The 14,108-nt window shown below is 50.8% G+C and overlaps 1 protein-coding gene across 2 annotated transcripts in view; it reads left to right on the top strand.

The window, feature by feature from the left end:
* GDPD5 (glycerophosphodiester phosphodiesterase domain containing 5) overlaps window positions 1-14,108 on the top strand; it is a 177,351-nt gene that overhangs the window by 121,582 nt on the left and 41,661 nt on the right. For both annotated transcript variants that reach the window (XM_060273932.2, XM_088668462.1), the window contains 4 exons: window positions 8,027-8,120; window positions 8,554-8,613; window positions 11,514-11,612; window positions 13,467-13,560. In XM_060273932.2, the coding sequence (XP_060129915.2) occupies window positions 8,027-8,120; window positions 8,554-8,613; window positions 11,514-11,612; window positions 13,467-13,560 (347 nt within the window). The remainder of the gene's footprint in view (window positions 1-8,026; window positions 8,121-8,553; window positions 8,614-11,513; window positions 11,613-13,466; window positions 13,561-14,108) is intronic.

Genomic DNA, 14,108 nt, shown 5'->3' with positions numbered 1-14,108 from the left:
ACTGTATACCTTCCCGCCGGAGCAGTACCTATTTATCTACTTGCACTGGCATGCTTTCGAACTGCTAGGTTGGAAGAGGCTGGGACAGAGCAACGGGAGCTCACCCAGCCGCGGGGATTCGAACCGTCGACCTTCTGATTGACAAGCCCAAGAGGCTCAGTGGTTTAGACCACAGTGCCACTCGTGTCCCTTGAATGCATATGGTACAACCCGCCACACACACATAAGGAGGTCTGCATGCAAATAAGGAGCTGTATCTTGAGTCGTCTTCTTCCTCGTCCGCCTTAGCCGTCTCAATCATTGTGAGCAAGGAGGGTAGCATGGCAGGGAAGCGCTGTGACATTAAGAACAGTGCTGATTTTGATGGCGAAAGAATCGGGGAGGAAATAGCAACTTGGCAGAAGGACCTGAATTGCCACAAAGTGCACCTTGGGAGGGTGAGGGAGGGGCTGTCGGAGCCTCAGAGGTGTGCAGCAGGTTAAAATGCAGAGGATGGCAATTGGGAAGGGACCCAGGTGGCGCTGTGGTTAAACCACTGAGCCTAGGGCTTGCTGATCAGAAGGTCGGCGGTTCGAATCCCTGTGACGGGGTGAGCTCCCGTTGCTTGGTCCCAGCTCCTGCCAACCTAGCAGTTCGAAAGCACGTCAAAATGCAAGTAGATAAATAGGAACCGCTACAGCGGGAAGGTAAACGGCGTTTCCATGTGCTGCTCTGGTTTGCCAGAAGCGGCTTTGTCATGCTGGCCACATGACCTGGAAGCTATACGCCGGCTCCCTCGGCCAACAATGCGAGATGAGTGCGCAACCCCAGAGTCGGTCACGACTGGACCTAATGGTCAGGGGTCCCTTTACCCTTTACCTTAGTCCAAGATGGCTTTCTGGGTCTGCCAGGGCCAATGAGGACATCGTCGGTGCACAACATTGTGAGTGCTAAGTCATTCAGGAGTCGCTATGGACCTTGTGGGCATCATGAGAGCCAACTCTTGGGGGGGCTGAGATCCCTTTGCCTCCCTCCCCCCAAATATTTTAGCCCTGCCACAAAGCAGGCCTGGAGAAACTGAAAATGTCCCGTGCTCCTCTTTAAGGGGCCGCTTCTCTTTCCCGTTGACTATTAATATGCAGAATGCCGGAATCTCAACACTATAAAGTCTCCCATTCAGTTTGAAACCATACCGGACCCTGCTTAGCTTTCCAGACGTGCTAGCAGTTTCGTTGCTTCACTACTACTCCCTGCATATTGCAAATGGGCGGTCTGCTGCATGGTGGGTTCTTGGGTGAGTAGAGGTTTGAGCCAGGCCCCCTTGACATCTTTCACCACCAGAAGTATTCTACTTTTTTGGGGGGGGGTTTCCTGCCAAAGGACAGCAGGGCAAGAACATGCTGCAAATTCGCATATTGCATAAACTGAACTTGGCATGCTTAAAAAAAGAGTGTCTTGAGTTCAGAAGTGATGCCGTCCTCGTGGAGCCCATGACCTCATCAGTGTGTGTTGTGACTCTCTGTTGTGACCTCATCGCCTTTCCTCTGCCGCTGTGTCCTACTGGCCAAGTCATTCTCTGACACTGGCTGTTCGCCAGGAGTTCATTGGCCTCATCATGGCACAGCAATGTCTCCTTCTCTCTCTGTTCCTTCCACTCGACTTCTGGTGCCTGAATTAACTTTCCCCGACTTGCTCTTCAGTGGTTCAATTTGATCCTTGCACAGAAGCTCACTGAAGTCTCCCCTCTCGCTTTAATTAACTTTGGGTTTAGCGAGCTTTCTTCGGAAGTGTATCTCTATTTAAATGCAAATTTTGACATTTGGCAGCGATTTATGGGGACAGCTCTTGGGGGTGTCACTGTCAGATCAGTGTGGTTCTCAAAGTTTTTTTCTCTGGGCCACACTTTCAGAATAAAAATTGCCTTGCGCCGCACTGAATTTCTTATTGATAAGGAATACGATGGAAAACAGCAAGGAAGAACTCTGAGCAGTGCTTCGTATTTTACAGCATAGAACACAGCAACTTTATGATATGAGAGCCAGTGTGACGAAATGGTTTAGAGCAGGGGTGTCAAACTCAAATTCATTGGGGGCCGCATCAGCAGTTTGGTCACCCTCAAAGGGCCGGTTGTATCTGTAGGACTATGTGTCCACTCTTTATTATCATAAATTATTGTTACTGCATTCAATTATTACTGTTTTTTGTAATAATGTAAGTAATAACTAGCTCTGAAAGCAGAAACATAGTCAGAATAATGGCAAGTAGATATTCAAATGTACAATTATTGTACAATTTATTGAAAAATGATTTTTGGTAACTGCACTGGGTGGTGGAGGCTCGCTAGGGTTTCATGCAGGACCTTTGCAGAGCTACTAGTACCTGGAGATGCTGGGGTCCTTCTGCATGCAGGACAGATGTTCTGCCAGTGAGCCACCACCCTTCACCAAAGGGACTGGCTGAGGTTGACTCACTGAAGCTGCTCTCCTGATTCCAGGGTTTAAGGGCCAGAAGTATGAAGCAGCATCCTATGTTTCTGAGGAGAGGGAGAGGGAGGGGAGGGAGGGAGGGAGGGAGGAAGAAAAGAGGGAGTGGGAGGGAGAGAGGAAGGAAGGAAAGAGGGGAGAGAAAGAAGAGTAGGAAATAAGGAAGGGAATAAAGAAGGAAAGAAAAAGAAAGAGGGAGAGAAGACGGAAAGGGAGAAAGAAGGAAGGAAGTAGAGGGAAAGAAAGAATAATGAGGGAGAGGAAGAAAGATGGGAAGGACGGAAGGAAGGAAGGAAGGAAGGAAGGAAGGAAGGAAGGAAGGAAGGAAGAAAGAAAGAAAGAAAGAAAGAAAGAAAGAAAGAAAGAAAGAAAGAAAAGAGGGAGCAGGAGGGAGAGAGGAAGGAAAGAGGTGAGAGAAAGAAGAGTAGGAAAGAAGGAATAAAGAAGGAAAGAAAAAGAAAGAGGGAGAGAAGACAGAGATAAAGAAGGAAGGAAGGAGAGGGAAAGAAAGAAAGGGAAGGGGGGTCGCCTTGATTCAGCGCCAGAAAAGAGCGCGAAGGGACCCAGGGGCAAAAAGCATTTCCCGTGCAGCGTGAGGCAGCGGGTGTCCGTTTTAGGAGAAGTGCGTAAAGCCTCAGAGTTGCACATTTGTGAGGCTGAGCCGCTGCTGAGCTCACGTTCATGAGGCTGAGCCGCGGCAGGAGGAGGAGGAGGTGAGGCAAGAGGAGGCGGAGGCTTGCCGGGTCGGTGCCCGGCAGCGCCGTGCGGAGAGTCCCGAGCCTCTGGGACGCAGCAGTGCTCTGTAGCACTTTGAATCCTCCTCGTCCTCCACGCGGCGCTGCTGGGTGCTTTAACTGTGCTTCAGCAGCAGCAGCAGCAGCAGCAGCAGCCGTTTCCAGGCGCCGAGCCGTGGCAGGAGGAGGAGGATTCAAAGTGCTACAGAGCACTGCTGCGTCGCAGAGGCTCGGGACTCTCCGTGCGGCGCTGCCTCCTCCTTCTCCTGCTGTGGCTCGGGGCGCTCCACGCAGCGCTGCTCTGGCTGCCTTTCTAACCCCCCCCCCCGGCCCTAGCTGTTTGTCAGCGCGGCGCTTCAGCAGCAAGGTCCCGCTGCTGGGTCCCGCTGGCTGGGGCGCTCGGCGGGCCACATGACGAGGTCTGGAGGGCCGGATTTGGCCCTCGGGCCTTGTGTATGACACCCGTGGTTTAGAGTGTCTGACTAGGACCTGGGAGAGCAGGGTTCGAATCCCCACTCAGCCATGAAGCTAACCTTGCGCCAGTGAGCATCTCTTAGCTCCCTCGTCTACCCAGTGCCGGATTTACATACAAGCTAAACAAGCTATAGCTTAGGGCCCCACTCTCTTGGCCTCCCCCCCCAAAATGTAAAGGAAAAAACACCTGGATATACATTTCTAAAACATAAGAGATAAAAAACAAATAAATTAAAACCTACATACAGCAACAGTGTTTTGTGTTGTGTAAGTCATGGGCCCCGCCTGCTAGCCTGCTCCCTCAAATATCACTGGTTTGCTCCTTTCTATATATAGGGTGCCTCCATTCTGCATGGACTGGCTGCATGGCAACATGTGCAAATGTCTATGATGTCCATAAATTACCATACAGCATATATTCAACACAAAAAACAGCGACAATTTGTTGTTGACAAAGGACAGCTGGACATATAAAGGGGCCCCATTACCTCCAGTAACTTGGGGCCTCATCAAACCTAAGAAAGGGAAGGGGGGTCGCCTTGATTCAGCGCCAGAAAAGAGCGCGAAGGGACCCAGGGGCAAAAAGCATTTCCCGTGCAGCGTGAGGCAGCGGGTGTCCGTTTTAGGAGAAGTGCGTAAAGCCTCAGAGTTGCACATTTGTGAGGCTGAGCCGCTGCTGAGCTCACGTTCATGAGGCTGAGCCGCGGCAGGAGGAGGAGGAGGTGAGGCAAGAGGAGGCGGAGGCTTGCCGGGTCGGTGCCCGGCAGCGCCGTGCGGAGAGTCCCGAGCCTCTGGGACGCAGCAGTGCTCTGTAGCACTTTGAATCCTCCTCGTCCTCCACGCGGCGCTGCTGGGTGCTTTAACTGTGCTTCAGCAGCAGCAGCAGCAGCAGCCGTTTCCAGGCGCCGAGCCGTGGCAGGAGGAGGAGGATTCAAAGTGCTACAGAGCACTGCTGCGTCGCAGAGGCTCGGGACTCTCCGTGCGGCGCTGCCTCCTCCTTCTCCTGCTGTGGCTCGGGGCGCTCCACGCAGCGCTGCTCTGGCTGCCTTTCTAACCCCCCCCGGCCCTAGCTGTTTGTCAGCGCGGCGCTTCAGCAGCAAGGTCCCGCTGCTGGGTCCCGCTGGCTGGGGCGCTCGGCGGGCCACATGACGAGGTCTGGAGGGCCGGATTTGGCCCCCGGGCCTTGTGTATGACACCCGTGGTTTAGAGTGTCTGACTAGGACCTGGGAGAGCAGGGTTCGAATCCCCACTCAGCCATGAAGCTAACCTTGCGCCAGTGAGCATCTCTTAGCTCCCTCGTCTACCCAGTGCCGGATTTACATACAAGCTAAACAAGCTATAGCTTAGGGCCCCACTCTCTTGGCCTCCCCCCCAAAATGTAAAGGAAAAAACACCTGGATATACATTTCTAAAACATAAGAGATAAAAAACAAATAAATTAAAACCTACATACAGCAACAGTGTTTTGTGTTGTGTAAGTCATGGGCCCCGCCTGCTAGCCTGCTCCCTCAAATATCACTGGTTTGCTCCTTTCTATATATAGGGTGCCTCCATTCTGCATGGACTGGCTGCATGGCAACATGTGCAAATGTCTATGATGTCCATAAATTACCATACAGCATATATTCAACACAAAAAACAGCGACAATTTGTTGTTGACAAAGGACAGCTGGACATATAAAGGGGCCCCATTACCTCCAGTAACTTGGGGCCTCATCAAACCTAAGAAAGGGAAGGGGGGTCGCCTTGATTCAGCGCCAGAAAAGAGCGCGAAGGGACCCAGGGGCAAAAAGCATTTCCCGTGCAGCGTGAGGCAGCGGGTGTCCGTTTTAGGAGAAGTGCGTAAAGCCTCAGAGTTGCACATTTGTGAGGCTGAGCCGCTGCTGAGCTCACGTTCATGAGGCTGAGCCGCGGCAGGAGGAGGAGGAGGTGAGGCAAGAGGAGGCGGAGGCTTGCCGGGTCGGTGCCCGGCAGCGCCGTGCGGAGAGTCCCGAGCCTCTGGGACGCAGCAGTGCTCTGTAGCACTTTGAATCCTCCTCGTCCTCCACGCGGCGCTGCTGGGTGCTTTAACTGTGCTTCAGCAGCAGCAGCAGCAGCAGCCGTTTCCAGGCGCCGAGCCGTGGCAGGAGGAGGAGGATTCAAAGTGCTACAGAGCACTGCTGCGTCGCAGAGGCTCGGGACTCTCCGTGCGGCGCTGCCTCCTCCTTCTCCTGCTGTGGCTCGGGGCGCTCCACGCAGCGCTGCTCTGGCTGCCTTTCTAACCCCCCCCCGGCCCTAGCTGTTTGTCAGCGCGGCGCTTCAGCAGCAAGGTCCCGCTGCTGGGTCCCGCTGGCTGGGGCGCTCGGCGGGCCACATGACGAGGTCTGGAGGGCCGGATTTGGCCCCCGGGCCTTGTGTATGACACCCGTGGTTTAGAGTGTCTGACTAGGACCTGGGAGAGCAGGGTTCGAATCCCCACTCAGCCATGAAGCTAACCTTGCGCCAGTGAGCATCTCTTAGCTCCCTCGTCTACCCAGTGCCGGATTTACATACAAGCTAAACAAGCTATAGCTTAGGGCCCCACTCTCTTGGCCTCCCCCCCAAAATGTAAAGGAAAAAACACCTGGATATACATTTCTAAAACATAAGAGATAAAAAACAAATAAATTAAAACCTACATACAGCAACAGTGTTTTGTGTTGTGTAAGTCATGGGCCCCGCCTGCTAGCCTGCTCCCTCAAATATCACTGGTTTGCTCCTTTCTATATATAGGGTGCCTCCATTCTGCATGGACTGGCTGCATGGCAACATGTGCAAATGTCTATGATGTCCATAAATTACCATACAGCATATATTCAACACAAAAAACAGCGACAATTTGTTGTTGACAAAGGACAGCTGGACATATAAAGGGGCCCCATTACCTCCAGTAACTTGGGGCCTCATCAAACCTAAGAAAGGGAAGGGGGGTCGCCTTGATTCAGCGCCAGAAAAGAGCGCGAAGGGACCCAGGGGCAAAAAGCATTTCCCGTGCAGCGTGAGGCAGCGGGTGTCCGTTTTAGGAGAAGTGCGTAAAGCCTCAGAGTTGCACATTTGTGAGGCTGAGCCGCTGCTGAGCTCACGTTCATGAGGCTGAGCCGCGGCAGGAGGAGGAGGAGGTGAGGCAAGAGGAGGCGGAGGCTTGCCGGGTCGGTGCCCGGCAGCGCCGTGCGGAGAGTCCCGAGCCTCTGGGACGCAGCAGTGCTCTGTAGCACTTTGAATCCTCCTCGTCCTCCACGCGGCGCTGCTGGGTGCTTTAACTGTGCTTCAGCAGCAGCAGCAGCAGCAGCCGTTTCCAGGCGCCGAGCCGTGGCAGGAGGAGGAGGATTCAAAGTGCTACAGAGCACTGCTGCGTCGCAGAGGCTCGGGACTCTCCGTGCGGCGCTGCCTCCTCCTTCTCCTGCTGTGGCTCGGGGCGCTCCACGCAGCGCTGCTCTGGCTGCCTTTCTAACCCCCCCCCGGCCCTAGCTGTTTGTCAGCGCGGCGCTTCAGCAGCAAGGTCCCGCTGCTGGGTCCCGCTGGCTGGGGCGCTCGGCGGGCCACATGACGAGGTCTGGAGGGCCGGATTTGGCCCCCGGGCCTTGTGTATGACACCCGTGGTTTAGAGTGTCTGACTAGGACCTGGGAGAGCAGGGTTCGAATCCCCACTCAGCCATGAAGCTAACCTTGCGCCAGTGAGCATCTCTTAGCTCCCTCGTCTACCCAGTGCCGGATTTACATACAAGCTAAACAAGCTATAGCTTAGGGCCCCACTCTCTTGGCCTCCCCCCCAAAATGTAAAGGAAAAAACACCTGGATATACATTTCTAAAACATAAGAGATAAAAAACAAATAAATTAAAACCTACATACAGCAACAGTGTTTTGTGTTGTGTAAGTCATGGGCCCCGCCTGCTAGCCTGCTCCCTCAAATATCACTGGTTTGCTCCTTTCTATATATAGGGTGCCTCCATTCTGCATGGACTGGCTGCATGGCAACATGTGCAAATGTCTATGATGTCCATAAATTACCATACAGCATATATTCAACACAAAAAACAGCGACAATTTGTTGTTGACAAAGGACAGCTGGACATATAAAGGGGCCCCATTACCTCCAGTAACTTGGGGCCTCATCAAACCTAAATCTGGCCCTGGACCTACCCCACAGGGTTGTTGTGAAGATGAAATGGGGATGACGCTCACAAAATAGTCGCCACCTGTATTGTTTGCCCTGGAGTCTTCCCGCCATGCTTGCCACCCTCCTGCTGCCACAACAATGTGATACTTTACAGAGCATCAGTGATCTCCATCGTGCCTGCCTCTGACCCTCCTCTCGTTCTCTCTTTTGATCCTTCAGGTTTTTATATAATAGAATGGGATATTGGAGTGATTGGTCCATTCCAATCCTTGTTTCAACGGCAGCTGGTTTCACATACATCACAGCATTATTGGTAGGTTTTCTTGCTTTTTTCAATTTTTATTCATACTTTTCAAATTTATACATTTCACCAATTTTACAATCGTTTTGACATTTATAAACCTTGACTTCCTTCCCCCTCTTTCTGCGGTTCCTTCAGTTTATTTTTAATATCTTCTGCATATCCCAATTAACTTAATTTGCTCATTTATGTATCTTCTTTAAATATATGCTCTTATGAAACTGCAGGTTGTTACAGTAATCCTGCCAGTGTTTTTTTTATCTGTTTACAATTTATCTGTAAACGTTCAATAAGAAATCAAGATAACAAACTTTTATAAACAACTTTTTGAGAACCTCTGGGCAAGACTGACCAATTGCCTTGACTTGGTGGAAGAAAGTTCCCTGTGTTCCTAATCAGTTTTCTCTCTCTCTTTCTCTCCTTTGAAACTTGGTTGCCCTTTCAGATTTTAGCACTATGTCACATAGCAGTAGGACAGCAAATGAACCTTCACTGGATTCACAAGGTAAGGCACCTTTTGATATACAGTGCTGTGGGGGGGGGGAATTGGCTTTTGCAGCCCAATTCTCCAGTGTTCCCTAAGTACGTTAAGCGGTCAGAGAAAAATGAGTGGAAGCAGGAACCAGTAGAAGGGAAAACAGGCAGTTCTTCAATTGCATGGCAAGGTCCCAAGCCCGTCACATCTCTAGATAATGAAGCACAAGGACACCAATATTTTGGGTTAATGGGATAAATAAGGCCACAACTTTATTGGCTACAGATGTGAACGGTATTGGCTTAGGCACTGGAACTGAACCGACTACAGTGGTACCTCGCAAGACGAAACTAATTTGTTCTACGAGTCGTTTCGTGTTGCGATAATTTCGTCTTGCGAAGCGCGGTTTCCCATAGGAATACATTGAAATTTAATTAATGCGTTCCTATGGGGGAAAAAGAAGCACAAAAAAGAAGAAGGCGCCGACTCACCTGCCACGGCCGGAAGTCTTTAAGGCTCTGCGGAGGGGGAAGCAGGAGGAGGGCCAGGGGTCTGGAAGGTGTCCAGAAGCCATTTACAGAGATGGGAGAAAGCAAGGCCGAAGCCGCGGGGTCTCCTCCCGCCGCAGCCTCCGCTCCTTCAGGCGCTGCCGCTGTTCCCGCCAAGGGCCGCCTGGCGAGCCCCGCTGCTGCTCTTGCCGGAGCCGCGGAGGCCGCCATGAGCGCCACGCCGCCGCAGGAGGCAGAAGCGGTGGCTGTGGACGGCACCGGCGGAGTCCTAAAGGTAAGCGGCGGCTTCCCTTCCCCTCGCGAGGCTGCTTCATCTTGCGAAGCACGGCCATAGACGGCTTCGTTTTGTGAGTCGTCCCAAAAACCGCAAAAAGCTTTCGTTTTGCATTTTTTTCGTTGCGCGAGGTGTTCGTCTTGTGGGGTACCACTGTATATCTGACACCTGCTTGTCATGCAGGTAGTCTCATAAGGGTCAACCACCAGTAGGGGGAGCCCTGTTGATGTACATCAGGGGTCGGCAACCTCTAGACCACCTCCTTCTGTGATATGTGTTTTTTTGGGGGGGGTCTTGGGCTACAGGGTGGGCAATTTCAAGAGTCTATATAAGGGCTTGCTCCCCATGGTTCTGGTTTCTCTCCTCCCTCCTGCGTGTGGTGAGTTTGGGATCCTGTTGCAACAGTTCCTTGAGTAAAAATGAGGCTTACTAGCCGCTTTGCTTCTCAATATACCCTGGTTGGCCTCTGTTGTTTTCTCCAACCGACAGGGAACCCACTTAAGGACTCTATACAGGTTCCGGAATATCCCATAAGGGAAAGGGAACAGTTTTTCTTAGAACAGCTGTGAGGGTTGCGTGGCTTAAAAGTGCTCTGAAAGTTGGGTGGGCAGAACCCACAGTCACTTTTTTGCACAGATCCTGTTAGTTTCACAGGCTTGCGCAGGAGAAATCTGAATCCTACAAGGCCTTCTGCTGCATTCGGTCTTACTTTGTCATGTGAAAAGGATCTAGGAGTCTTGGTAGACCACAAACTTGACATGAGTCAGCAGTGTGATGCAGCAGCTAAAAAAGCCAATGCAATTCTGGGCTGCATCAATAGGAGTATAGCATCTAGATCAAGGGAAGTAATAGTACCACTGTATTCTGCTCTGATCAGACCTCACCTGCAGTACTGTGTCCAGTTCTGGGCACCACAGTTCAAGAAGGATACTGACAAGCTGGAACGTGTCCAGAAGAGGGCAACCAAAATGGTCAAAGGCCTGGAAACGATGCCTTATGAGGAACGGCTTAGGGAGCTGGGTATGTTTAGCCTGGAGAAGAGAAGGTTAAGGGGTGATATGATAGCCATGTTCAAATATATGAAAGGATGTCATATGGAGGAGGGAGAAAGATTGTTTTCTGCTGCTCCAGAGAAGTGGACATGGAGCAATGGATTCAAACTACAAGAAAGAAGATTCCACCTAAACATTAGGAAGAACTTCCTGACAGTAAGAGCTGTTTGGCAGTGGAATTTGCTGCCAAGGAGTGTGGTGGAGTCTCCTTCTTTGGAGGTCTTTAAGCAGAGGCTTGACAGGCATATGTCAAGAATGCTTTGATGGTGTTGGACTGGATGGCCCTTGTGGTCTCTTCCAACTCTATGATTCTATGATTCTATTCTATGATTCTATCTCTCTCTCCCCCCCAAAAAAAGTCTGGCTCATTCTTTTTTGCTTCTAATTCATGCCTCTCCGAATGAAACCGCGTTGGCTTCACAATAGGAACCTGGGTTATAAAGGAACAGCCCAGCTACTGCTGCCTTTCAGTCTTATGAGTTATTGGGGTGGGGGTGGGGGGCAGCAGGAGAGAGTTTCTCCTGTATGTTTGCCGCGCTGCGCCCTTCCAGCGATTGCAATCTACGGCGAAGTGAAACTCATTAGTTTACGCCCGTCACAGTGAAATGTGTTATTCGTGCTTTGCCATTCAAGCTCCTTTTGAGCCCCTCTACGTCGGTCAGTTCCGGGGATTAATCTAAATCCCCTTTTAAGAAAAGAAAAGAGAGGGGCGAGACCATCCCATCAGCCTGTTTTCCTTCCTCTGACTGCAGAAAAGAAAAACCCAGCGAAACGGAGGGCTTTCTGGTTCCAACGTGGTCCTCGCTCTTGAAACAGGACTGTGTCTCTGCTCGCTTCTTAGTCAGAACGATAGATGGGTAGAGTTGGAAGAGACCTGAGGGGTCATATAGCCCAACCCCCTGGAATGCGGTTTAGTTTAAAGCGACGGTTTTATTTCCAAAGCAGGTGTTTGTGAAGTTGAGGGCGGGCTGGCCTTCCACACTGGCTCGACTTCTTTCTGGGAGATAAAGAGTGCGTGAGCTTTGATTAGAGCTTCCTCGCAGCGCCAGAGGGAAGGAAATATGATGAAACCTCTGGCCTTTTCTTGCGTTGCAGATTGGCTTGATAACCACCTTGATCACGACCCTTGTCACCATGTGCTCTATAGCCCAGCTATGGGACGATGAGTGGAGTATGGTCGCCATATCCTTGCAGGTAAGTGTCATGGCAGAGGGCAGGGGCAGCTCTTCCCCCCTCCCTAAATAACCCTCCGGACCAGGGCCGGATTTAGGTTTGATGAGGCCCTAAGCGACTGAAGGTAATGGTCACCGTTTTTTGTGTGTTGAATATATGCTATATGGCAGGCACGTCCAACAGGTAGACCATGATCTACCGGTAGATCACTGGACGTCTGTGGTAGATCACTGGCTCCCCCCCAAAGAAGCTCAACAGCTTTGGCTCCTCTAAAAAAAACTCAGCAACTTTGACCTGAACCCCTAAAAAAGAGGCCTTCCTTCTCCCCCCAAAAGAAGCTCAACAACTTTGACCTGAACCCCCCAAAATGGGGTAGATCACTGCCAGTTTTTAACTCTCTGAGTAGATCACAGTCTCTTGGGAGTTGGCCACCCCTGCTATATGGTCATTTATGGACCTAATAGGTATCTCAAGCCATTTGCACATGTTGCCATGCAGCCGGTCCATGCAGAATGTAGGCACCCTATATATAGAAAGGAGCAAACCAGTGATATTTTAGGGAGCAGGCTAGCAAGCGGGGCCCATGACTTACATCATAGGAGCCTACACAACACAAAACACTGTTGCTGTATGTAGGTTTTATTTTATTTGTTTGTTATCTTATATTTCGGAAATGTACATCCAGTTTGCTCTTTCCTTTAATTTTTTTGGGGCCCCCAAGAGAGTGGGGCCCTGAGCTATAGCTTGTTTAGCTTATACAGTGGTGCCTCGCTAGACGAAATTAATTCGTTCCACGGGTCTTTTCTTATAGCGAAAAATTCGTCTAGCGAATCCCATAGGAATGCATTGAATTTTTTTTGAATTTTTTTTTTTTGCCCATAGGAACACATTAATTGAATTTCAATGCATTCCTATGGGAAACCGCGATTCGCTAGACGAATTTTTCATAAAACGCATTCGTCTAGCGAGGCAAGCTCCGCTCGAAAAATCCTTTCGTTAAGCGGAAATTTCGTTAAGCAGGGCATTCGTTAAGCGAGGCACCACTGTACATCAATCCGGCGCTGCTCTGGATTTTCCTGGGCCACGGCCTTCATTGGTGCCGCTCTGTGCTCCAGTACCTTGGCCTGGCCAGAGACGTGTCCTTGAGCTGTGAAATGGCCTCATAGAATCGTAGAGTTGGAAGGGAACCCGATAGGTCATCTAGACGAACCCCAGCCTGATTGGACGAAAGCAGACTCAGAGCAACAGATCCTTAATAAATGTCGAATCAAAGTTAGAAGGGACTTGAGAGGATGCAGTTTCAGCAGCCCGGGCAAATAGCCTCCAAGCGTCTTCTGAAATTCCTGCACTGATTGATAACCAACCGCCTCCTGCGGCAGGCTGGTCCGTAGTTACCCGCTCAGAGGTTTCTATTGAAATCTGCTTTGTAGTTTTTCACCTTCTTGTGGAAACCGGTTCTGCTATACCTTCTGCTTCAGATTCTTGAAGGAAGATCTCCTCCATTCCCAGGAGTCCTGAATGATCTATTTTAGGCTTCCCCAAGTGGGTGGCCCTCCAACTGTTTTGGACTACAATTCCCATCGCCAGCCCCTCCCAATGGGAGTTGCAGTCCAAAACAGCTGGTTAGGGGAGCCTGATCTAATTAGATGACTTTTTGTGACACTCCTGTGGTTGAGCAACAAGGGACCCTGTACATACAACTGCATTGTATGTAGCTGGAAGGGACCCCTTGGGTCATCTAGCCCAACCCCTTGCAATGCAGGAACCACAGCTAAATCGCATTCTGATTCCTACCTGACTCTTCCTCCTGCTTTTATTGGCTATATATAGAAACGTATTTGCGTACTTCACCGTTCCCTGCTCTCTTTTTCCTAGGCAACAGCGCCTTTTCTGCACATAGGAGCCCTTGCGGCTGTCACCGCCCTGTCTTGGTTGGTGTCTGGGCAGTTTGCAAGAGCCGAAAGAGCCAGTGAGTAGTTGCTTGTTTCTTTCTTGCCACTGAGGGCAAGATCTGGGACTGTGTGTCATTGCTGTGTGTTGGGTGGAGGGGGCTGAGTCCAGGGCTTGAACCCTGGTTGGTGAACCCTGGTTAAAGCTAACCATGGTTTACTGTTCTCCTTCCTGCAGGCATGAACTTCACCATGGTTAGCTTTGACAGGATGGGGTGGGGCTTAACTTGGGGCTTGAACCTTAGTTGGCAAATCCTCGTTAAAGCTAACCATGGTTTACTGTTCTCCTTCCTGTAGGCATGAACTTCACCATGGTTAGCATGAAGACGGGATGGGGTGGGGCTTAACTTGGGGTTTGAACCCTGGTTAGTGGATCCTGGTTAAAGTATCCATAGTTTACTGTTCTCCTTCCTGGAGGCATGAACTTCACCATGGTTAGCATTGACAGGATGGGGTGAGGCTTAACTTGGGGTTTGAACCTTAGTTGGCAAATGCTGGTTAAAGCTAACCATGGTTTACTGTTCTCCTTTCTGCAGGCATGAACTTCACCATGGTTAGCATTAAGACG

This window comes from Zootoca vivipara, chromosome 4, assembly GCF_965207765.1.
Source record: "Zootoca vivipara chromosome 4, rZooViv2.hap1.1, whole genome shotgun sequence".
Lineage (NCBI taxonomy): Eukaryota > Metazoa > Chordata > Lepidosauria > Squamata > Lacertidae > Zootoca > Zootoca vivipara.
This window is presented reverse-complemented; position numbering and strand designations above follow the sequence as displayed.